Raw genomic sequence first — 24,591 nt, forward strand, 5'->3', positions numbered from 1 at the left:
TACTGGTGGCTTTAGTGTAGCCCTGTTGGTGGTCATTTTGGGTAGATTCCCAGAAGTGGGATTGCTGGGTCATCTGGGAGCTCTATGTGTAGTCTTTTAAGGGACCTCATACTGTTTTCCAGAGTGGTTGAACAAGTTTGCACTCCCACCAACAGTGCAGTTCCCCTTTGGTCACATCCCTGTCAGCATTTGTTGTTGTTAGATTTATTGATTATGGACATTCTAACTGGTGTAAAGTGCAAAACCAATGTTGTTTTGATTTGCATTTCTTTTACAGCCAGAGATGTTGAGCAATTCTTCATGTGGCTCTTGGCTTGGAGAAGATTTTGAGACCACATAGAAACAGCTATAATTTTCTCTATGTGAGATCCACAATGTTATGCTATAATGGAATTTACCAACAAAGCATATTTGTAAGCCTATCTTGAAAAATCACTTAGAAGAGAATAGCTACTCTGGGAAGTTTAGCAAGAGTCCATCTGCTAATATTTGTATACTTCTTGACCCAACATCCTAACTATTATCTGGGCGAAGCAGCGTCCTTCTAAAAAGGTACAGTTTAATTCAATTATGATTAAGTGATCCATGTAAGAGCAGATAAGAACCCCTGAAGAGAGACTTAAAACATCTAACTCAGATTTTCTAGGAAGATAGTTTAGCTCAACAGTCTGGAAAAAGTCTATGAGAAGTACTTGAGACAATTGAGCAGGAGTAAGTGTATAGTCACAGATACAATTTAGAGAACAGTACATGAAAGATTTAAAAATAAAAAAGCAGATCCTCTTGTACTATTCTACTTTTATAACATGCCTCAGTTTCTTCAGGAAACATCCAAGATAAAACATAAAAATGCCTTTGGAGGGCTGGGGTATAGCTCAGTGGCAAAGTGCTTGCCTAGCAAGTGCAACGTCCTGGGTTCGATCCCCAGTACCAAAAAAGAAAAGACAAAAAAAAAAGTTAAAAAAAATGCCTTTGGAAATAGGCTTAGAGTACACTCTTTATTTGATCAAGTACAAAGTAAGAAAAATATACTGAGTTAAAAAAAAAAACAAGCGATTTTTTTCCATACATATGTTTCAATTCCGATGTGCACAGATACCTGGGAAGAACTAAGGTCCACACAGTAAAGAATTCTGAAGTTTTCGACATTTGATAAATGAACATTTGAACCAAAGAAAAATGACATTTCCTAATTTCCAATTATTTTTGAAAACTTTTGAGTTTTTATTTGAAAAAATATAACATTTGATTCTGAGTATGTTTCAACCCAGTGAAAATACTGTATACTTTGGGAGACACTCCAGAATCAGACACCCCATGATCTGAGCTATCAGGGTAACCTCAGCCCCACAAGCCAAATATACTTTTATAGACCTGTTTCTTATCTATCAAAAACTGTTTAGAAGAAATGTGGCCTGTCATAGGTTATGTTTTAAGATAATATTTCTTGATGACTAGATGTAACTTCATTGCAGAATAACTTTGTATTCATCTACATTTCAATTATATAGAAATTATCTAGGACATGGTTAAGAGAATCACCTTAGTTGATTTACTACATATCACTTTAAAAAGTACACAGCTTATCTCTTTATTGCAATGCCAAAATAACTACTTTGCTGACAGTAACTTTATGGACTCACTGCAAAAAGTAACATAAAATTCTGGTGAGGACCTGCAGTATACAGCAATCACATAGGTGGCTTCTTCCAACTAAATGACTATGATTATTTCAAGAAAAAGTCTGCTGCTCATTGTTGTACAGGCATATAATTCTAGATACTTGGGAGACCGAGACAGAATGATTTTAAGTTTGTAAACAGCTTAGGCAATTTAGTAAGAGCCTGTCTCAAAACTTAAAACAATCAAAAGCGATAGGTATGTATCGAACTCACTAGTAGAAAATTTGCCTAAAAAGAACAAGGCCTTAGGTACAAAATCTGCCACTACAAAATAAAAGAAAACAGAGGAAATGGGGTAAGGTGAAGAAGTGGGCTGGAAGAAAGGAGGGGAGAGGATGCAAGAGGAAAAGGGAAAGACGAAAAGAAATAAGGCATGAGAAGGCAAGTATTAAAGTGGAACCTATAATTTTAACATAGGCAAAGTGAATGCGAAAATCTTTTATTTTACTTTTTAAATTCCATTTTCAAGCTCAAAGCAGCCATTTAATGATCTTGAATACCCGAATCACTTAAGCTAGAGCTGCCCACACTATGTTCTGCAGACCACGCTGGTCTGCGAACTGCTGCTATCAGCTCACAAGGAAAGTAGAGAAACCAAGAGTGTTTAGACATTGTGAGAACAGTGTGAAGAAGTAATTTAAAGGTTGTTAAATCCAACAATTTGAAAGCAAAATTTAGATGTGGTATAGCTTTTTCTTTTTTTTAAATTGTAAAAATATTGTACAGAGGGGTTACAGTTACATGAGTAAGGTAATGAGTATATTGCCTATCAAACATTTCTACCTCCTCCTTTGTTTTCCCCCTACAATCCCTTCCCTTCCCACCTCCAGAACCCTCCCCCCCCACCAAAGTTATGAAGTTTGTTTTCAACATAGTGTCTTGGGAGGGGGGGGATGGAAGGGAGATAGGAAGGGATGGGGAAGGGGAAACAAAGGAAGAGGCAACAATGCTTGATAAGAAATGTACTCATTACCTTACCCATGTAATTGTAACCCCTCTTACAGTATTTTCACAATAATAAAAAGCAAAAAAATAAAAAAACATAGTGTCTTATAGATGTGATATAGCTTTTTAAATTTCATTTTTCCATTGATTTTTCATTGCATATCAAAAAATGCACATTTTAATGGATGTGAAATTGACATAAATAAATGAATAATAAATTAATAAGTAATAAACCTTGCTCTTATAGTACAGTTAGTATGAACATATGAACACTACTGAATTAGACAATTACCAATTACTCTGGTCAGAGTCACCTGGTATTAGCAAATTATTTAGTGCTAAAGTTACAAATCAGAGCATCAGCAAATCAGACAGCCAGGAGTATTATAAAAACAGTACCTAAGTATGCTCAGGGCAGAGAATCACCTGTTGAGGTTAGTACACTGGATCCCTGTTTAGGTTAGAATTACTAAGCACCTATTACTTTAGTTCTGTGAGAAACTTTTTTTTAAGTCATGCCCATACATTTTTGTTCTTTTTTTCTTTCCTTGACAGTATAGGGGCTTAAACTCAGGGGCCTCACACTCACTAAGCCATCTTGCTCAATCGTGAAATCTACCACTTGAGCCATGCCCCATCTCTGTTTATTTGTGGTTGCTTAAAGATGGAGACTTGCAGATATTTCTACCCTGGTTAGCTTCAATCCTTGATCCACCAGGTCTCAGCCTCCTGAATAGGTAAGATTTCATCTATGAGACACTGGCACTCAGATTATTTATCTATTTCCCTTCAACAAAGGTGAGACTCTTAATACTTTAAAAAGAAGGACATTAAGGGGCTGGGAAGGTGGCTCAGTGGTAGAGCACTTGGCTTGCATGCATGAGGCCCTGCCTTTGATTCCTCAGCACCACATAAGCAGAAAAAGCAGGAAGTGGCACTTTGGCTCAAGTGGTAGGGTGCTAGCCTTGAGCTGAAGAGCTGAGGAACAGCGCCCAGGCCCAGAGTTCAGGCCCCATGACTGGCAAAAAAAAAAAGGACATTAAAGAATCATATGCCACAGAGAAACATATAAATGTAAAAATAGATGCTGATTAGTATTTTTAGACCAGTGTCTATTTACATGTGAGAAAGACCCACATATAAACCTTAATTTGGGAATATCTGTCTTTTACATTTCACAAGAATTAATTTACAGTTGTCCTACACATTTCTTGACAATGACAGTATAAATGGGCCTAAGCTCTGTGTTCTGCCACAGAGTATTCTTCCTTATAGAAGTTTTCAGCTAACTCATTATGAGTTAGTAGTTAATGAGATACTGGAATTTACTCTTGTCCAGGAAGGATCTGAACCAATGTGACAAAACTGGAGGCAAAAGGATGGCATGTCATAGGATGCTTGTGGATGTGTCCCAAGATTAGGAACATCTAAGGTAGGAAAGAAATGAATAGTTCACTTCCTAGGTTTTATTTTGATGTATTTACAATGCTTGTCTAATTCTAAAACCTGTGGTGAGCATAATCTATGATAGTTTTCCTGGTCCTCATCTCCTGATAGCCCACCTTAATCACAGGGTGAGCCTGTGATTCAGCAGGGAGATGTCTGATTATGATTGGACTACATATTATAGGACAATGCTGAAGGGATTTTGTAAATGTAATTAATATCCCAAATCCATTGGATTTTTAATTCATCAAGGGAGAAAGTATCATACTCAGCATAGCTTAATCAGTGGACATCCCAAAAGAGAGATTGGGAAATAAACTCCCTGCTGTAAAAGGACCTTTATTAGAGCCTGAACACTATAAATTTGAAAGAGGAGAAAGGTAGCCCCATAAAGGAATGGAAGCCAGTCAGCTCCTACTGCAGCCTAGACGACCTGAATACAGTCCCATCATGACTGGTTACCATAAAAATTATGAGATAATTCGTGCATGCCTGAGTTTATATAATATAGTACATACCATTAAAAATGCCAAACACAAGCAAATAAATCAATAAATTTATATTACCGCTTTTAAATTAAGCTCAGTTTCCCTTTCTATTCTCAAATAAAATTGCTTCTTGAGAATTTTATCTGGTTCACTCACAGCCACTGAACTTTAAATTACTGGTCAACCTTTTATTTCCTTTGACTCATACAAGCATGTATGTATAAGAATGGTAAGGGCTGAACAGCTTTTCTAGTAATTCTGCTTTAATCCCTAGAAGGAAAATTGACACAGGACACAGGCACACCTAAAGAATTATGCACACACACATGCACACGCACATGCACACATAGACCTACTCTAAATTTCACAGTGACTCATGAGCTGTACTATAGATTGCTCCTGAAAAAAAATCAGAATTTTCTTCAAAACACCATAAATAAGTTATACTGTAAAACATTAATACTGAAAATTAAAGAAAAATTAAATTAATTTACTTCTCAATGAAAAATGTTTGTTGTTTACCTTAGAAGAGAAAAGAAAAATAAAGACTGATTCTTTGTTAGACATAGTACAGCAGCTATTGCTTGCATAGTTGCAAAGTTCCCATTTGCAGTCTCCAACAATCACTAGATAAAATGTTTTCCAGTGAGAACACCTGGAGCCTATTTTAACAGAACCAAAACCAGCAGGTGACCACAGGCCACACATATCATTTTACTGCAAACAAACAAAAAAAGCAAGGTTAATAATTTCATTCTATATAGCTTAATATACAAAAAGATGCTTTGTATGTATAATATGCATTAGTACAATTTGGTGGTAGCACTGTTTAAAAACAAAACACACAACTTTGTACAATGTTTGTTTTCATAAAGACTAGGAAAGAGGAAGCTGAAATATGGGTGGAGAGATAACCTTTTTAATAGCATCCCCAGAATATTCAAGTACCAAGAAAGAGCTAATCTATGGTTAACAGATTTATGAATGACAGTTACATAATAATTAAGCCCAAATTTTAAAGAAGAGTGGAACTATGAGCAACTAGGTGTCAGAAGGTACTAAAGCCATGGATTCTTCCTTACATGATATGACCAATGAATAGGTCTCACCTTTATTTTGTGTGGGAAGCTAACAAGATCAGGTCATCTGACTCCGCTAAATGCTACTGCTTCTATTCAAATTATACTTGTTCAGTGCTTTCTAGGTGCCAGCCTTTTACATGAATTAACATTTTTAATCCTCATAAGAACTCTTGGAAGCTTTACCAGTAAGAAAGTAAACTTCAAGTCACACAGCTAATAGATTGCAGATGTGGGCTTTGATTCTATACTTTTCATGAACCAGCCAAATTCTGTGACAGAATCAACTCCTCATATCCAGTATCACCCACTTTTTAAGGATTTAACTTCTTCTCTATGCCTGTAGAGTAACACATGTTGTATACCTTTCAAAAAAGAAATTTTAAAAAAATATTCAATTCCCCATGTGTGCTGTGGTTCAGATGAGGAACAAATAGCAAACACATGTGATCATGTTGTAGTCAATACTAGAGACAAGAATGGAAGTCTGATGATATTCACAAAGATCTGACATCTAGGGTCACTGAAAATTTAGTAAACCTTCAAGTCTTAGCAGGAATCTGCTCTAATTTGGTAAACAGCATGGTAAGGTAACCAAATATTAGATAATGCAGGTTGCCACTGATTCTAGTAATGTACAACCCAGCTTCAGAAAAAAGACATGCCTTACAACATGGAAAGTCTGAATGCAAGCAACTAGCAGCTGTATTTTAATTTTGACTTGATCAACCCCTTCTCTTGTCCATTCCAGGGAAGAGCACCCCCACCCATGAGCCCTACTCTGCTTAATACTAAAGGCATAGGAGAAAATAATCCATAGTAATCGCCACAGATTCCTCCCAGAGTGAATTAGAACCAGGGGAAAAAAATCACTAGGTCTTGGGCTGGGAAGGTGGCTCAGTGTTAGAGTGCTTGCCTTGCATGCCTGAGGCCCTGGGTTCGATTCCTCAGCACCACATTAAGCAAAAAGAAAAAAGCCGGAAGTGGCGCTGTGGCTCAAGTGGTAGAGCGCTAGCCTTGAGCTGAAGAGCTGAGGGACAGCGCCCAGGCCCAGAGTTCAGGCCCCACGACCGGAAAAAAAAAAAAAATCACTAGGTCAAACAGGTCTCATGTATATGTAAATGATGTATAGCTATACAGATATATATTTATTTATATAAGTATATGATCTATATTCACATAGGATAAGTATGTGATATATACATAAATGTCACATATATATCATACAAATACATATCACATACTTATCCTATGTGAATATATTATTAACTATATATTATATGTAAATAAAGTTACATAACCTATAATTCATATATCTATGATTAACCTATAGATAATTATATAGTGAGAGATTATTATAAATGTATGTATATTTGTTTATAGATTTACATATATTTATAGATAGATAACTAAGTGTTTCTCTGAACTTAGGCTAGGGTACAGAGTCAACAAAAGGAGAAGATAAATCAGCAAGCCTAGGCAGCATGAATACCCGACTTAGAACCCATATATTACATCAGAATAAAATGTAAGAGACAATCTACACTACTTGTGGAAAAACTCAGATGGAGTAGGTCAAATCTAAGGCTGACAGCGCTAAAATGGCCTCTCTGTCATGGTCATTTACACCCAGGGACTCAGCTGGCTTTTAGACACCACACAGACAGGCTATGTCACATTTGATAATTTAAAGAGATGAATGATCTCATCTAATTATCATGCATGGTTTACTTTGTGATGAGTTACCATTCCCCTATGTTTATTTATTACCATTGAGGATTACTATAAATTTTAAACAATTACTCACCAGTAGACCTTTATACCCATGTATCAATCCCTTGGGGACCATGCTGCACATGCACAATGCAACACTGCCTCATGAAAACTAATTCTGATTTCTACATTGATTTGGACAAGAAAATCGTGGGGGGGGGCATGCACACGTTTAATTTATAACAATCTGTACAGCACCATCCTGAGGCTCACATGGATCACTTCTTCAAGTCTCCCAGCATTTTTTTTTTTTTTGGTCCGGTTGTGGGGCCTGAACTCTGTCTGGGCGCTGTCCCTCAGCTCTTCAGCTCAAGGCAAGCACTCTACCACTTGAGCCACAACGCCACTTCTGGCTTTTTTCTTTTTGCTTATATGGTGCTGATGAATTGAACCCAGGGCCTCAGGCATGCTAGGCAAGCACTCTACCACTGAGCCACCTTCCCAGCCCACTCTCCCAGCATTTTGGCAGATACAAATGTGAGTCAATTCTAATATAATGTCATATCAAAGGAGAGTTGGTATTTCTGAAGTGGAAAACATCATAGGAATTTTACACTTTCTGTGGCAAATGTCAAAATGAGTGCCAGAAATAGGTGAGGCTCTGGTTCTTGAAAACTTGTTCCTTTAAGGTTAGCATCACATTGTATTCTGAGCCACTTACTAATGCATACCTTCCTCTAAATTGTCTCTTTCTTCTCAAAATTGATTTAAAGTTTGGGGCAGTACTCTTAGATGTTTCATTTCTATCTATTAGTATGTAGGGTCTGTGAAAGGCTCAACAAATGTCTGCTAGGCAGTGAAAGGATGGGCTAATCTGAGAAAGACTAATCATCTGTTAGACGCAGCATTAAAACTGGCCATTTGGAGGACGGGGAATGTGGCTTAGTGGTAGAATTCTTGCCTGGCATGTATGAAGCCCTGGGTTCAATTCTTCAGTACCCCATAAACAAAAAAGCCAGAAGTGGCACTGTGGCTCAAGTGGTAGAGTGCTAGCCTAGAGCAAAAAGAAGCTCAGGGAGAGTGCCCAGGTCCTGAGTTCAAGCACCGGGACTGGCAAAAATAAAAATAAAAATAAAATTGGCCATTTGGGATCTGCCTTTTGCTGATTTCTTTGTTGTTTGACAAAAAAAGGCAACTGGCCACATCTTTGCTATTCTGTACTTGTTCAATGTGTAGAGTTGTCTGGAATGATTTCTATAAACATCACAAACACATTGCTTTCTTAACTTTCAAATAATCTGCTTGACACTTCAAACTCATATCTTTGACACTGACAGGCTATCAGTGGCAAAGTTATGACTTTCAAAAATACAATCCATCTCTTGTGGCACACTACACATCCAACAGGTGCTGGCTGAAATATCAAGATTAAACATATTTTCTTCCAGGTCCCTCTTGGACCATCAGCTGTGTCCTTGACCTAGAGATGGACCACATCACCTGCTGCTCTCATGTGCTCTACCTTCCATTGTATCTGACTTCCTTTTTATGATGGGAGATGACACATGCATTAGGGAGAGACATTTTAAGCCTGGCTAAGCATTTGTTCATTTTTTTCATTCATTTCCATTTGTTCCCTCATGGTCCAAGTGATATATTAGCACAATAATGTAACTCAGTAAGCCACAATCAGCAATTCATGATCTCTTAAAGGCTGAAAAATTACATGTAGTACAAACAATAAAGTATAGCCATTAAATAGTCCTTCATTTGATCTTCATAGAAACACTGATGCAGGATACATTAATATTATCCTTACTCTAACAGACAGGGAAGTTGAAATGTAGTTCTGATCTTCCTTATACTGATCTCTTCTTTTCTCAATCTCATTGACATAGTAAGTAGCCAGCTGATCTAATGAGACTGCAAACAGCTACAAAGTACATCAGAGCAGTACAGGACTCTAGACTCAACTGCTTATTATTCAGTTTTAGCTTCTAACAAAATTCATGAAAGTCCGTTAGACTCTAAATGTTTCCTCATCTATGAAATAGACATAGTAATAAAACTTGCATTAGAGAATTTGCTTGATGGTGATAGGGATTTAAAAATATAAAAGGTATTCATTCACAGCGCTTGATATTTAGAAAGTGCTCCCCAATATCAGGTTGTACTATTATTAATAACTGAAAAACATGTATTAGCTATTACTAATATTCAGAGAATGCAGACACAGACACCAAAATTAGCTCACACATACTGGGAATACTATGGCAGGGAGAAAACAAAGCAGTCACAAAAGGAAATAAATAGCCCACTCTAACTCTTTTCATTTCTTGCCACAAACCACAAGGGTGGTTTTTTCCACACTGCAATGGTACCATGAGATCAAGATTGATTCCCAGATCTGCTGGCATTTGTGATCCTGACCATTCATTCATTCATCTTGGAAACTCAAAGAACTGCTGTGATGGCGGCTGCCAGTAGTTTCCAAACCTTCAGGAGAACTGAGGTGCCTCAGTAAGGGTTGCTCAGAGACATGCTCGGCAGGAATATTTTACCTGTCAGTGGTTTGTGTTTTCAGGCTCTATATTGTGTTTTCTTGACAAGAATCAGTTCAAATTCCAACTACTGAGAACTGAACATGATAAAGGCAATAAATTGCCATTGGTTGCCCAAAAGTAGATGTGTGTGTGTGTGTGTGTGTGTGTGTGTGTGTGTGTGTGTGGTGTAAAACTGACAAAATCAGAAAAAAATTTATATCTTTGTTTGGTTTTTTGGATGTTTTACTGTAACATCTTCCATCCACAAGTATACACACTTAATAAATTTAATGAGATTCTAGACAGCTACGTGTATCTTCAAGGTGGTATCTCTCCTGGGAAAGAAATGAAGGGAAAATTTACAAAACAGAATCAAATATTGATTTGTCCAAAGCAAAAGTAGTAGTTAAAAAAAATTCTACACCATGCATCTCAAAATTCAAATATTAGTAATGTGTGCATGTTACATTATGAATCATGTCATTCTTCTTGAGAATGGAATATGTAGCTTCCAACATTGCTACAAAACATCTTCAGTAAATTGAAATTGTATCTAAACTACGTTCCAACCATCTGCTTTAATTCTCAGGGCTCTTTCATATTTCAAAACTTACTTTGTTAGACATTGTTTTTATCCTTGATCTCTTCCTCACTTGCCTCTATCAGAACATCCACCCATCAATCATGACCTTTCTTGTTGCTTTTATCTCTGCCACTTGGCCTGCTTCCTCTGATGTCTTCCAATCTGCCCTCTGGTAACAGTTTTTGTCTGTGCAATCTTGTACCTAAAGTGCCTTCTGAGAAACACCTCTTTCTCTATCCAAGATAAAATAGCCACTGCTCTTAAACAGTGTAACATTTAATGAGATTAAATCAGTTATGTTGAAATAGCCTAAGCTCAGTCAACCAGAATTCCTTTTCTAAATCCTATCAGCAAATCACAACTGCCAGGAGGATAGATGGCCATTTGGCCCATCTTCAGACTGTCAAACTTTCTTCCTTAATAGTCTACCTTTTAGATTGAGACATTAGACTCAACCAGTTTCAAAGATGAAATGGAAAATACACAATCCCTCAATATCATTAGCACTAGAAAGAAGATAAAGCTAATTTTCATAGAAAAAGGAACAAAGTGGCCACCCAAAGAAAAGCTAAAGCACAGATATGATCCTGATGACAATCTTAACCCTTCTCTGCACTTGCCATATACTAGACCTTAATCCCCATGACTGATCTTGCCTGCAGCTTCAACAGCACTTTAATTTTTTTTTTTTTTTTTGCTTAAGATACTACTTTGAATCCCAGATGGCTTAATACAACTCCTCTTCCTCCTGCTCCTCTTCCTCTTCTTTTTCCTTGTTTTTTAATAGTAGTAGGGTTTAAGCTCAGGGCTATGCATCACTAAGTAGGTACTCTACCACTTTAGCCACACCTCAGTTACTTTAGGTTGTTATTCTTCATACAGGTTTTCTCACATTAGCCCAACCGCGCAGCCTCCAACCAAGTCTCCTACCTACAGCCTCCCACATAGTTGCTGCTTTAACACCATGCCTGGTTAATTGATGAAGTAGAGTCCATCATAACATTCTGTCCATAGATCATCTTGGTCTCTGCCCCCCAAATAGCTGGGATATAAAAGTTAGCCACTGCAATCAGCCAACTCCTCTTTTAAAACTAAAAAATATCAAAGTCCTTCTCCTGTTATTGTTGGAATTTAGTCTGGATTTCTCACTTTCCCCATACTGCCAGATTCCTTGAAAGAATGATCTGAACTTGTCTCCATATTCCCTGTCTCTGACTTCCACTCAAGCCACTGTAACCATACTGCATCTACACCATTACCAATGTCCTCCTCAATGGGGTCATCACGTTCAGGCTCTGCAAAATGAAACTGTAGATGAAGACTCATCTTGGGAAACTCAGTGTCTATCATAGTGAATATTAAATAAATGTTAGCTGAAGAATGAGTCAATCCTCCTTCTGGCTTTACAGACACTGCTCTCTGATGTTTCCTCCAAATCACTTTCAGATACATATTTCTAAGAACCTAACAGACACTGCAAACTCAAAATACCCAAAAGGTGCAACTCTTGCCCCATTTCCAACACCAATGTTGCATTCTTCTTGTGTTCTCAGTCTATAAAGCTTAATTGCTACCTGTGAGAGAGCTTAGTGTCACCTCCAACTCCTCTCTTTCTGATACCCTAACTTTCAATAACCACCCAGGATTTTAATTCTACATTATTTCATATGCACTTCACTTATCACTCCAGCCATTCTTTTCAGCCCTTGAACTTCTCTCCTTCAGTGCAGACTAAAATACTCCACTGCTGCTCTTCATGTCTGCCATAGATACTGGCCAGCTTGAATCCATCACAGATGAACTACGATTCAAAATCTTCTACTTTTTATTTACAAATTGTAGAGGCAGCAAAGGACGTGGTCTAAACATGCTCTGGTACAGATAAGGGCTCTACCAATTGTTCTTGAGGGGTGAACATTGTCTACCCTCCACTGGGTCATGATACAGAAATTTATGAGCTAGACTCAAGCCACCAGTCCTACTGGCACTTCTTTCTTTTAGGCATGAGGTCCATATCTACCACACAACATACTATGCTTCTTTAGACCAGGCTTATGCAACATGCAGTATGCTTTCTGCCTGCTCAGACTTCTAAGCAGTCCAAGGCTTCATACTTGACTAGGAGTAGTGAATGTCCCCCAGGCACATTCACCACTTCAATTTGTAGTCTCAGCTTGTGGCTCTGTGCAGTACATAATTTGCACTGAATAATAATATTACACTAATTGCCAGATTCAATTATATTTGATGTTAGAAATATTTGAAGCAAGAGACATTAAAAGAGGCAGTGTAAATTAAAACTTTTTTTATTGAGATGTACTGTTTACTCAGAGATCTAAATACTCTTTAAAAAAAACACTCCTCAAAACCCGCCCATCTGTAACTTATTTCATTTCTTACAATCTAGTGGAAAAAATTTACTAATAAAATTTTGTTCTTGATAATTAACACTTAAGCTTTTAGTAAAATGTTATACTAATATTTCTTATCCAATGAACAATTTCCTCAGGGTATTAATAAAAGCATTTTAATGTCTTTAGTCCCTCGGATGAATTTCCATATCTGAATATTTAAGTCTTTAAAAATGACTATTATGCTTAGTGAATAGCATTACAAGTACAACTAAGCTCACACAGGAAATGAGGGGAAGTATTTATGGGAAATGACCAGTTGTTACCTTTAGCATCTCTAATCTTGAACTTTCTAAATCTGGGGGACTCCTTTCTCTGCCCCTCTCCTCACATCCCTCCTTATACTATTTAACCATAAGCCCCCGTTGATCACTTTTTAAAAGCAATAGCTTCTCCCAGTGTCCCTGACCCCATTTATTTTATTGAGCTATTCCTCTTTTAACTATCAAGGTAAGGCATTATTGTTTAACCATCCCTTCATACAACCTGACAGTAAGTACTCTGGAAAAGAACAATTTTATTAGCTATTTCCCATCTTTTCTCTAATTAACCCCCAAAGTATATGGGCAAATGCCAAAAGAAACAATTGTCTAGACACTTTGACATTTTTGATGGAAGTATCAATTATGAGATATCTGTGTATCAAAATCCCTCAACAATTTTCCTTAGAAGAAAAATGCCTACTGGTAGGAGGAAGGCTTCTTAAACACTGAGTGTAGATTTAATGAGAGAGACTAAATCTAAGATTATAGGTAACTGGGGAAAACAAACCCAAAATTCCCCATTTGATTTGATGTTCTATGCAAATAACAAATGATGATTAAAACTAAGTTTATATTTGTGTGTACATTGGGTGAATATACAGAGAGAAAAATAAAAATGAGCTATGAGAATATAAGCATAAAGAAACTGTTTTGGGTTTTTTTTTTTTTTTCCAACACGTTCTGGGAGATCACCACAGTAAAATTTTTAGTTAGATGGCAAAATGAACTTAAAGTTGGCAGTAAGGTTATCCCCAAGACTAAAGAATTTAAAACACCCAACACCATCGTTTTTGACAGCCATCATTTCTAGTTTAAGTTCTTCCCCCACTTATGATATAGAATTTTAACTAATTTTTTAATCCACTGAGCATATGGTTTTAAAAAAAAATCAGCAGAAGCAAATGTTAAAATAACATCCAGTCAGAAATATCCCACATTCATATTCAAAAAGAACTTCAAATACTGCTTTATATATAACAACCTGATTCTGAAATTTTGGAATTAAAAATAAAAGTGTGCTAGTATGTTGAGGCCAGAAGGTCAAGCTTTCCCATGTTTGCAATGTTGTTGAATCTGTGCAAATAAATGACAAAATTTGAAAGTGGTGATTTTAAGTTGCTAGTAGTCATTGATTCTTGTATACTGAATTACTTACCGTAAGAGAGACGTAAGGTCTAGTAAGGGTTACCTGCATGTTTATATTATGCACATATCTTTCATTCCCAAAATATCATCCCACAAAAATATATTTAACAAATTTCAAATAGTATGAAATGTGAATGCAAAAATAAAATTGCTTAGTCAACAAAGCACTTAACAGGGGCCCAAGATTTTAAGTACAGTGGTTTCTTTGTTGTAATTGTTTGGTTTCAAAGACTGGCATGAAATCCTGAAAGTCTTCTTTGGTTGCTCATCCATGTTAACAAGGTCTGTAACCGACTTAAGATTTTCACATTGCTTTCGTGTATAGTTTCTCCTCCGCATTCAACAAACTGCTCTTAAGTGTTAGCATTAGATAAACACATTGAGAGTGATATAAGCCTGGAAGACCATCGTAGATTGATAGAAATCTTGTAGCATACTGTCTATGAATAAACTTACCTTACAAAGGTCTTATTTTTTTTTTTACCCTAGTAAACCATTTGGAGTTTTTGAAAATACATATATACATTTACATGTGTGTATTTACTTGAACTAAATATTACCTAAGTAAAAGACTATAATTATATAAACAAGACAAAAAAATTTAACTGCAATAGCATTCTTGTGGGCACTCAGAAAAAGTGGCTAATGGGTCGTGTTTACTACTTTTCACTCCAAAGTGCTATCAGCTTTTCGGAATTGACACTGAAGTCAATCACCTTTTTCTTTCAACACTATAAGCAATCTGAGAGCACCATTTGCATGTTAGAGCACACACAAACATAAATCTATAAGATAACATTGTAGCCGCTAAGGCCCAGTTCTAGTAATTGGGAGGGCATCTTGATGACCTGGGAGCAGTTGTCACTTTGCTGTGGGCAGTCCATAAAAGAAAAGATTGGTTGACAGTGACATAACACCCATGCAAACTCAAGCTTTTTGTACTTCAGAGCGGGTACAATAAAATAGAGTTAGTTCTCCATTGTAAACAGCTAATGTGGTTTGTGAATATAACCTCAGATCATTATTTTAACATTAATGATGGAAGGCTGTTACTTTAAAATAATTAAATGTTACTCTTTAAACTACAGAGAAATTCGGATTCTTCTCAAAATGTTCACATTAGAAAGAGCATAGAACTACACAGCTAAAACACTGAAGTAAATCAATGAGTTGTGTAATTTGCGAAAATTTATCTCATTCTATACACTTAAATTTCCAGCTTAAAATTGCAAATAAATTTGACAATACCTAGTAGGAAACAGATTAAGAATAAAAAATTACTTTCATGGAAATTTTCATATACATTAAAACCTAAGGATAAGAAGACAAAAGTATATATTTTATAAAATGATACTTATATTAAATATAAAACATATATATGAAATAATGTACTTTGTTGTAAGCACAATTCTAAAAATTACTCTTATGAATTGTCATTTCTTGTTAATATATACTCAGTAAAGCAAACACTAAACTTGAATACAACACATAATTTGCATGTTTTTATATTCTTGAAAAAATAATGTGAAAGCCCAGGACATTTTCAATGCTGAGAAATGATGAAGAGATGTCTATATAGCCAGGCTTCTCTGAAGAAAGATAGTGGGTTTTAACTGTTTGCAAAATGAACCACCTGCTTTATATTCTTGATTTATGTGTTATTAAATTACAATTAGTGGAGACAATGGGGAAAAAAGAGATAATGGAGGTATATTTTATCTCCTCTTGAAGTACCAAAGCAGCTTAGCTTCTTCATTCTTTCTGGAATGTCTTTTTGGATTCTACCAATGCTAGCAATGCAAATATCTACATCCACATTGAGGTATAACAATGTTAAATTTAACATTATGTATCTATTTATATGAAAAACACAAATTTACACTTGCTTATTTTAAGCATACACCTACAGAATAATAAATGTCACATGGTTAAGCTGATGAAAACAAAGTAAAAAAAGATCTGAACAATGGAATAATATTTGGTGTTAAGTATTTTACTTTCTACTTAATACTTTATCTTGTATTTTACCACAGGGCATATTTCCTAGTTTATATAAATGTACCAGAAATTCCTAAGCTTGTGAAGATAACCATACCACTTTCAAATAATGGAATAGAGAGAGATATCCATGCCAATGTCAGAACACACAGAGACTTAGTCTACAATAGAAATAATAATAGAAAAAAGTATATAGTAAGTATTCTTCAAAATTCTGTTCTGATAGTTTGTACTGATTTCTTGCATGTAATTATAAATCTTAGTTATATATTTACACTATTATAAGTTTATATTAAATTCCATATATATTTAATGAATCTTTCAGTCAGCTATTGTGGACTGATTGGCTTTTTCATGTCACTGATTAAAAAGTTTAATATGAAAAATAAACCTGCAATGCTTAAAAAAAAGCCTAGACTTAAGAATAGATTCTAAAATTAAAAACAAATTAACATTAACATACTGGTTATCATATGTGTATTCCTTAATTTCAAATGTGATATATTTAACATATGTGTCAACAAGTGATTTCTAGAACAAGAGAGCTGCCCTTTTGAAGCTGTTTGTAAATATGACATATAGACTATAATACAGAACTGACATATCTTGCATTTAAAAATAAAACAATAAGCATGAGAGGAAGATAGTTGCCACCATACCCTGTATTTCTTTCACACCTTTCTGTGACAAATATTTTTATAAGAAACATCTAACTGAGAGAAAGAATTATATCAAAAGTCCTTTGTCTGAAAAAAAAATCCTGTTATATTAGTATTAATTCTTAGAATAGTTTAATTTCTATTTCAATCCAAAAGAATATGCTAAATCAGAATGTGTATTAAACTAGAGAGAACAAAAGATTAAGTATTTAGAAAGATACATTACTTTAAAAAAAAAACAAGATCATACTACCCTTTACTGGAGGGGAAAAAAAGTACTTTTATTAGTATTTGTAATTCAGATCCAACTCCAAGTAGAACCTATTTGATCTATGTTTGTGGTATGTTCTTCCTCTTCTGCTAATAAAATTCCTCACATTACTTTTTCTCTGAAAAGTAAAATTGCAAAGAAAAAGGTGGGGGGGCCTTACTAATGTTTTCTAAGGAAACCTATGTATAGAAGCATAATTTGCCTTTAGTCAGTGGCACAATCCACTAAGTTTTTATAAATTTGATTTTTTTCCAGAATGCATGAGATTTATCCCAATAAACAATGCCTATGAAATGTTTTCATGAAATTTTTTTTAAAAATGCAACATCTTGGTACACTTAATGCCATATTTATTTAAAATTTCACTAATTTTACTTCAAAATCTACAAAAATTAATTTATCATTTCTCATCTCTTCAGCAGATTAGGTTAATAACTTTCCAACAAATAAATTCAGATATAGTATTCTTCTAAATGTATGATAAATATTGCCCACCAGACACTGGCCTATGCCAAAAAAATCCATCAAATTCTTTTTAGTAAATTAATGAATGGATCATGTAATTTGGGGGGGGGGGAAACAAACAATTCTATAACTTAAAAAAAATCAAGTCCTTTCAAAGAAAACAAATTGTGAAACTGTGGTGTCCTAATTCCTCTTTTAGGGCACTAAATGTATTCCCTTTCTAGACCTTAGTAAGTTTCTGATCATGGAAATTGAGTAACTTTGATTGGGAAAGGCTTTCATTACACACAGGTCTTTACAATATAAATTTTAACATTAATATTTAACCATAATATATACAGGGATAATAAGCTTCATTTTGTTCTGTTTGAAAGGTCATAGTTTTCCCTGATGATACATTGTCCCCAAATGACAGGAATAATGGCAAACTGTCAGTCGCAAACAATTTCAAAATGCGTACTCCGAACACATCTAGAATGTGACCGATTTAAAAGCCACTACTCATTTGACACAAAACGCAAGCGACTCCCCGAGTTCTCACTTAACAGGCCAGACTACTGGATGACTAAACACTATCAATCAATAAAAGTGTAATTGCTTAATAACTGCTTTTGAAGCATCTTAAGGAATTTCTTAACACTTTGTATGCTTAAAAATAACCCGTTGGAACATCTTCCCAATTAAAAGAGGATCTACAGATGGCATTTACCCTTCCTTTCACAACAGAAAAAGATCTGCAATCATTTTTATGGAAGATTATCTAAAGAGAGGAATTACTATAAATCAATGTATATATATATATATATATATTCTATACTCTCCAGGTGAAACCATGCAGTTCTAGACTCTTGCACTGACACCTGAGGTAATAAATATTTTAAACTGAATCTCAACAGCTTCTGGTTTCAGACTGTAAGGACGTTCTGTTAGGAAACATCCCCCCTCCCCCCCCAAAAAAAAAGAAAAGAAAAGAAAAGAAGCCTCCAGTTTACTACATTCAGTCAACAAAGGAGAGCGGATAATTCCCAGCAGGGAAAATACCGGGAAGGCTACCTTAGGCTTTGTTTTTGTTATGTAAAATGCATTAAAGTGACTCATCCATTTAGGATTATCCACTCTCAGAAGCTTTAAAGTACCTTCAAGAACCAAACTAAAGGTTTTCCCAGAATGCCTGATGAGCTATTCCGTGCATTAAAAAAAAAAAAAAAAAAAGTATACATTTATGTGTGCCACTGACTCTGCTACCTTATTGCAGCCTAGGAAAGGATAGGATTGTACTGTTTCTTTCCCTTCTTGCGTGTGACTGACTACAGCTACCTTTCAACACTCTATTTCCAGAATAGCAACGAGGGTTGTTTTTAATTTTAAAAGTTATTTTAGAGGTGTTAAAAATAAGGGGGAAATGACAGCGGACGGTAGAAACAGTCCTTTCCTCAAAGAATAGGGGTTCTACTCATTCTCAGAGTAGGTAGCTCGTTTGGTAGGCACTTAAAAGCTTTAAGAACAAAAAGGTTAAGAGAGGTACAGCTGGGCGGCCCCAGGACCTGCGAGCCCGGGTGGACAGCACGCTCAGCTGCGCGAAGCCACCTCGCCTCTAACCTGAAAGGATGTCCAAGGCGCCCAGCAATTGGGGATCTAAGAGAGTTTGGCCACTCCAGCAATTAGCTAGCATCCTAGAGGCCAAGTGCACAAGAAGTCCACTCTGCACGGGCAAGCCTGAAATGAACTACGGTTGGTCCAACACCCGACTAAAGCACAACTTTTATTAAACTAGGTGAGCCAAGGAAACTTTCCCCCTCACCCCCTCCAAGTCCAGTTAAAACTCGTGAGCTTGGAGAATCCTGTTAGGGACCCGATGGGTTGAGAAAGCCATGAGGGGGTCGACGGACGTTTCGCGGGACAGCCCGGACTCGGCGCCCGGCTCCGCGGAGGCTCCGACACGCCGCTTCCGAGCGCGTTCCAGCCGCGAGCCGCGCGCAGCGCTCAACCCGCTCCTCCCCGGCGGCCCGGGCTCCCAGCCCGGCTCTCCGGCCGCTAGCTCCCCACCCCCAAGGCAAGAACCACCCCCGCCAACTCCCGGAGCCGATCCCCGCCTGCGACTCCCCGGGCATCCCTCGCCGTCCCTCGGCCCGCGCTCCCCGCCCAGCCCGGCCAGACCCGGCCCTCCGACTTACGTGACGGGCGAAGGGAAGGGCTCCTCGGACGAGGGGCCGATCAGCGAAGATTGGAAAAGTGTCAGAGTCAAGGCCAGCAGGCAGCCAGCAGCCATGTTCGCGATCGAAGCTCAATTCCCCTCCTTCGCCGATCGGGGGGGACCGGCGCGGGGCTGGGACCCGAGCGGCGGCAGCGGGTGGAGGACCCCGGAGCGCTCGGTGCCCGGAGATCGCCGGCGTCCGGAGCGCTGTCTGGCGCGCGGGGGGCCGAGGCGTGGAGGGGCGCGGGGTGTGGGCGGGGAGCGGCGTGGGCGAACCGCGGAGACCCGGCAGGGGCGGTGGCGGGCGGACCCTCTAAAGCGTCTCGGCTCCTCCTCTCCACGGCTGCCTCGCCTGCCTCGCCTCGGCCGCCATCAAGGGCGACTTTGGAAACGGACCTCGGCGAGGCTGCCGGCGATCGTGCGCCCTCGCTCTCCCTCCCCGGTTTCCTCCCTGATTTATTCCCCTGATCGCCGAAGCGAAGGAGGAGGCGGGCGCGGGGGCGGAGGAGGGGTGACGGCGCTGGGAGGGGAGGGGGGGGGAGATGCAGGAATGGGGAACGGCTGGGAGCGAGACTTGTGGCAGCGAGAGAGAAAGAGAGAGGGGAAGGCTCCGTTTGGCTTCTCCCGGCCAGTCGGAGGGAGGTGGCTGGGGGTGGGCAGCGGGAGGGCTGGGCGTCAGCGCGGTCGGGCGGGGACGGGCCGGGAACAACCCTCCATACAAGGCAGAAAGGAACTCCCAAAGTCGGCGTGGGTTTGCTCCCGCCGCCCCGCGTGCGGAGGGGGAGCTGACCCGGCCCCGCCTGGCTCCCCGGGGGTACAAGCAGCCGCCCGGAGGGCGTCCGCAGGCTGCACTGGCTCTAGCTGAGTACTTGGCTGGAGTCGAGGGGGGGGGCAGACAGAGGGGGAGGGGGTCTGGGGGGAGGGAAGGGGGCATTCTTGCACAACTAGGAAACAGCGTTTCCCCCAACAGCCTCCTCTCAGAAGCAGAATCCACCGCCTGCCTAGGACTCATAAAATGATCTGATAAGGCATGCAGGAGTGGTTTGTGTTGCATTTTAAACCGCTCATGACTCTGCCAGGTGGCACTATTTTCCTGGGTGAGCCAGAGGTTAGAACCTTTGGCAGGACTGGGTACTAATGATGCCAGCGGCCCCACGCCCAGGTACGACTTGATTCGGTTACCTGGCAAGAATAGAGCCTCAGGGACTGGGCTGGAGACAGAGAAGGAACTGATGCTTGTCCTGCCATTAGGTAAAATCGAAGGGTGGAGGATCGAATTCTTTATCTAGGATACCCATTATAGTGGGTCTCCCTCCAAAACGCTCCAGTCGCCCTGCCTTGGCTACTGGGCTGCTTTCCCTGACAAGATTGTCGCACAATGAATTGACTTTGCTAATGGGAAGGCAGATAAAGGGTAAGCATTAAAACAGGTGGCACTCCGAGAACTGTGGAGGAAGGAGGAGGAGGAGGAGGTCGTGAGGAATAGTCCCTGAGGGTTGCATTTACCTCCAACCGCAGGAGAAGCAGGGACTAGGCGCGTGCAGGCCTTCCAAAAAGGAAAAGAGGGGTTTTTAGGCCCTTTGCCCGGTACTAGCGGCCTCCGCAGAGGGCCTGGTGGGTCTCCCTTCGCACTTTACATCCTTAGGCGAGCATTTGAGAACCCATGAAGTGCAGGTTACATAATTCATGATGGGGAGGGAGGGAGACGGGGCGGGGGGAGGTCCTCACATGAAAATACGAAACCTAAAATCAGTAATTATTGGTGTGACTGTACGATTTTTAATTAGCCCTTCCTCAGTTCCAGGAAAAGCTTATAAAGGATAAAATCCCTTATTAATTAGGAATTGATTTTCCCCCAGCTCTCTAAAGGCAACTTCCCATAACAAAGACTGATGTGGATAACGGCGTGGAGGATTTATGTTTGGCCTAGCAGGTCCTCCTCCTCCTCTTCCTCTTCCTCTTCCTCCTCCTCCCCCTCCCCATCCTCTCCCTCCTTCTCCTCCTTCTCCACCTCCTTCTCTCTCTCTCCCTCTCTCTCTCCCCCTCTTCCCTCTCTCCCCGCTCTGCCCTCTCCTCCCTCTCCTCCCTCTCCTCCCCTCTCTGTTTTTTCAGATCTTATTTGTTTTCTTTGTGCCCTCAGCCTCTCTGTCTTGCTCTTTGTTTCTTTCTTCCTGCTCTGAATGGCCTCACAAAGACACCCCAGCGCGACTTAACTTAGTTTGTTTTGTGCTGGACAGTGAGAACGTGGCTGGAGGGCCGCACAGATGAGGGATGAAGTGGGATGTAATGGGATTGAAGCTAGAGCTGGGGAGGATGCTTTCCTACGGCTGCAGATAGCTTTCCACTCTAAAATTAGACAACTAAATAGGCAAGTCCATCATTTTCTCAATTTTTAATGATTCAAAGGCAGATTTTCTTCCCCAGCATGAGGATTAGAAGAGAATTAGAGGCCCATTATTGTCTACGTGATATGTTGGTATCATAATTGGCTCCCCGCATAAAAATATCATTATAATGTATTCTATCAATTATTTCATTAATGACTGCAGACTTCTTATGGTATACTATGTCTCATTTTACATCTTTGGTACAAAAGGCTTAAAGAATAAAAGAATGTAATAAACTTCTTGAGAAGGTAAGTCAGACTTTATTATTAACTTTGTTGGCCTTTGAGCCAAATCTCAATTCCTATGGATCACTCTGATGAAGTAGTGTGCTCTCTAATATCTGAGGCCTTGGATGAAAGATATTGCTTCCTCAAGTCTCACCAAAGGGGATGGTTATCAACCAAAAACCGAAATCTCTGTTCAATATTCTCTCATGGGGTGAGTTGTTAGCTAATAATTCATTTTCTCAACCTAAGTTTTTTTAATGAAGATATTCAAAATGTAGTTTCTGTTTCTGGTGCATACATATGACAGTTGAAACAAAGCCGTCCCAGCCCCTGGTGTCTTGTTTCTACTGGATTAACTGCATCATTCTAAAGTGATTCTTCCTCTTCAGTTGTGTTATTTGGGAATTTCCATTAAAACCAAATCATATCCCATTACACTTAGTAAAACTTTGAAGAATAACCAAAGTTTGTCATATGGTATGAATACATATCATAAACTGTAGTGAAAAAATGGCTGTATTCTGAGCGGCAAATTAACAAGATCACAAATCAATACCTACTATTCATTCAACAAAAGGTATTTTAATTAGAATGCAAATTGATAAACATAGTGAAGGATATTTTTGCATGTAATAATGTTAGGAAAAATTAAATTATTTAAGCCAATATCTCCTGTCTAGCTAACCATTATTGTTTTATATAAGTGAAAGCCAGATTTAAAAACAAATGGATAGCAAACCTGAACTGTCTTTGTCCTTGTGGAATACTTTCAGGAGGTGGGAATTAAAAAGAAAATAATCCAAAATATCAACTCGCTTGAGAATGGTAAAAGGGAAATACAGTGATTTATCCAAATTCATTTTCATTTTTTAAAGTAAAGCATCATAGAGAGCCCTTTGTTTAAAAATGGAAAAGAAACTAGTCTACCAACACATAAGACAGTTATTTAGCAGGAAAATTTGCATGGCCCAAGTAATATCTATTGCTATATATGACATTAACTTTTGAACTAAATGAACACAAAGCAATTTAAATAATCATTCGTTTAAATTTAGGATTTTTACCCCCAAGAATCTTATACTGGCAAATTTATTCTAGCTCCGGTATTTCAGAAACATATCATCGACCAACCAAGCAATCACTTTTATGTTATTCTATTTCCTATCATTGCTACTTGTAGAATTTTTTATTCAATTTTTAGTTTTTGCTTTATTTTTCCTTTTTCTTGGTTCCATTTCTCAAATATAGTCTAGAAACAAGAAATGGAGGCCTATAACATGACTTCTTACATTTTAAAATCTATTTGACTCTAAAATCTAGCTTTATAATAAGATCCATCATTCTATAAATTGACCTAAATTTCTTCTTTTTCAAAAAATGTTTCTTTCCCTTCTGGAAAATCACAGAACAAACTATAGACAATACACTCAATTAGGACTACATCAACAAAAAATAATAGAAAATTCAGTTATTTGTCCACATCATTAGCAACAAACGTGCAAAGGAAAGCTGTTAATAAGGATAGATAATGGAAACTGAAATGGCGCAGACCATTGACTCCTGGGGCCCTTTCACAATTCTAGACTTTATGGCTGTTCCATGAGAGAGGAAGACAGGCCACCTATTTGTTGGTATTGGTCATCTGTTGCTAGGAGTTTCACACTCTTTAAACACCATAAAACACCATTATAACCCACCATCTTCCTGAGCAATTTGGATATCTTGTGGATCAAATTCACCCTCTGAATAACTTCTTACCAGAGGCTACAGAAAACAGTTCATGTCTCAGATGCATGCCAACAGAAGCACAACAAAACAGTGTGGCTGGAGATTTCCCCTTCTTCATGAAAGACCCCCAAGAGGGAAAATAAGAGAATAAGAGTTTTAATTTTCTTGTCACATATTTTACATTTATGTGACAGAATGCCTTTCTTTCATATTTAGAAAGAACCATCTGAGCATATAGGGAACTTAGTTAAAACTCTATATTCCAGTGACAGATGAGTAAAATAGAGAGCATGTTTTTGTAGTTTATCAGAAATACAGATGTTTACTTTTATATTTGGTGTTTGGAAAGATTTGGAAATCAGC

General features: G+C 38.4%; 1 protein-coding gene across 6 annotated transcripts in view; it reads right to left on the reverse strand.

Annotated features, from left to right (window-relative positions):
• The window catches only part of Cacna2d1 (calcium voltage-gated channel auxiliary subunit alpha2delta 1), a 368,458-nt gene extending 347,975 nt beyond the window's left edge, over positions 1–20,483 (reverse strand). For 3 of the 6 annotated variants that reach the window (XM_069996360.1, XM_069996362.1, XM_069996361.1), the window contains exon 1: positions 19,867–20,483. In XM_069996360.1, the coding sequence (XP_069852461.1) occupies positions 19,867–19,961 (95 nt within the window). In that variant the 5' untranslated portion in view covers positions 19,962–20,483. The remainder of the gene's footprint in view (positions 1–19,866) is intronic. The other 3 variants (XM_069996358.1, XM_069996359.1, XM_069996357.1) reach the window with 1 other exon arrangement.
• Between the last annotated feature and the right edge of the window lie 4,108 nt (positions 20,484–24,591).

The sequence above is a fragment of the Dipodomys merriami genome, unplaced genomic scaffold, assembly GCF_024711535.1.
Source record: "Dipodomys merriami isolate MVZ:Mamm:240054 unplaced genomic scaffold, mDipMer1.0.p SCAF_5, whole genome shotgun sequence".
In the NCBI taxonomy this organism is placed as follows: Eukaryota; Metazoa; Chordata; class Mammalia; order Rodentia; family Heteromyidae; genus Dipodomys; species Dipodomys merriami.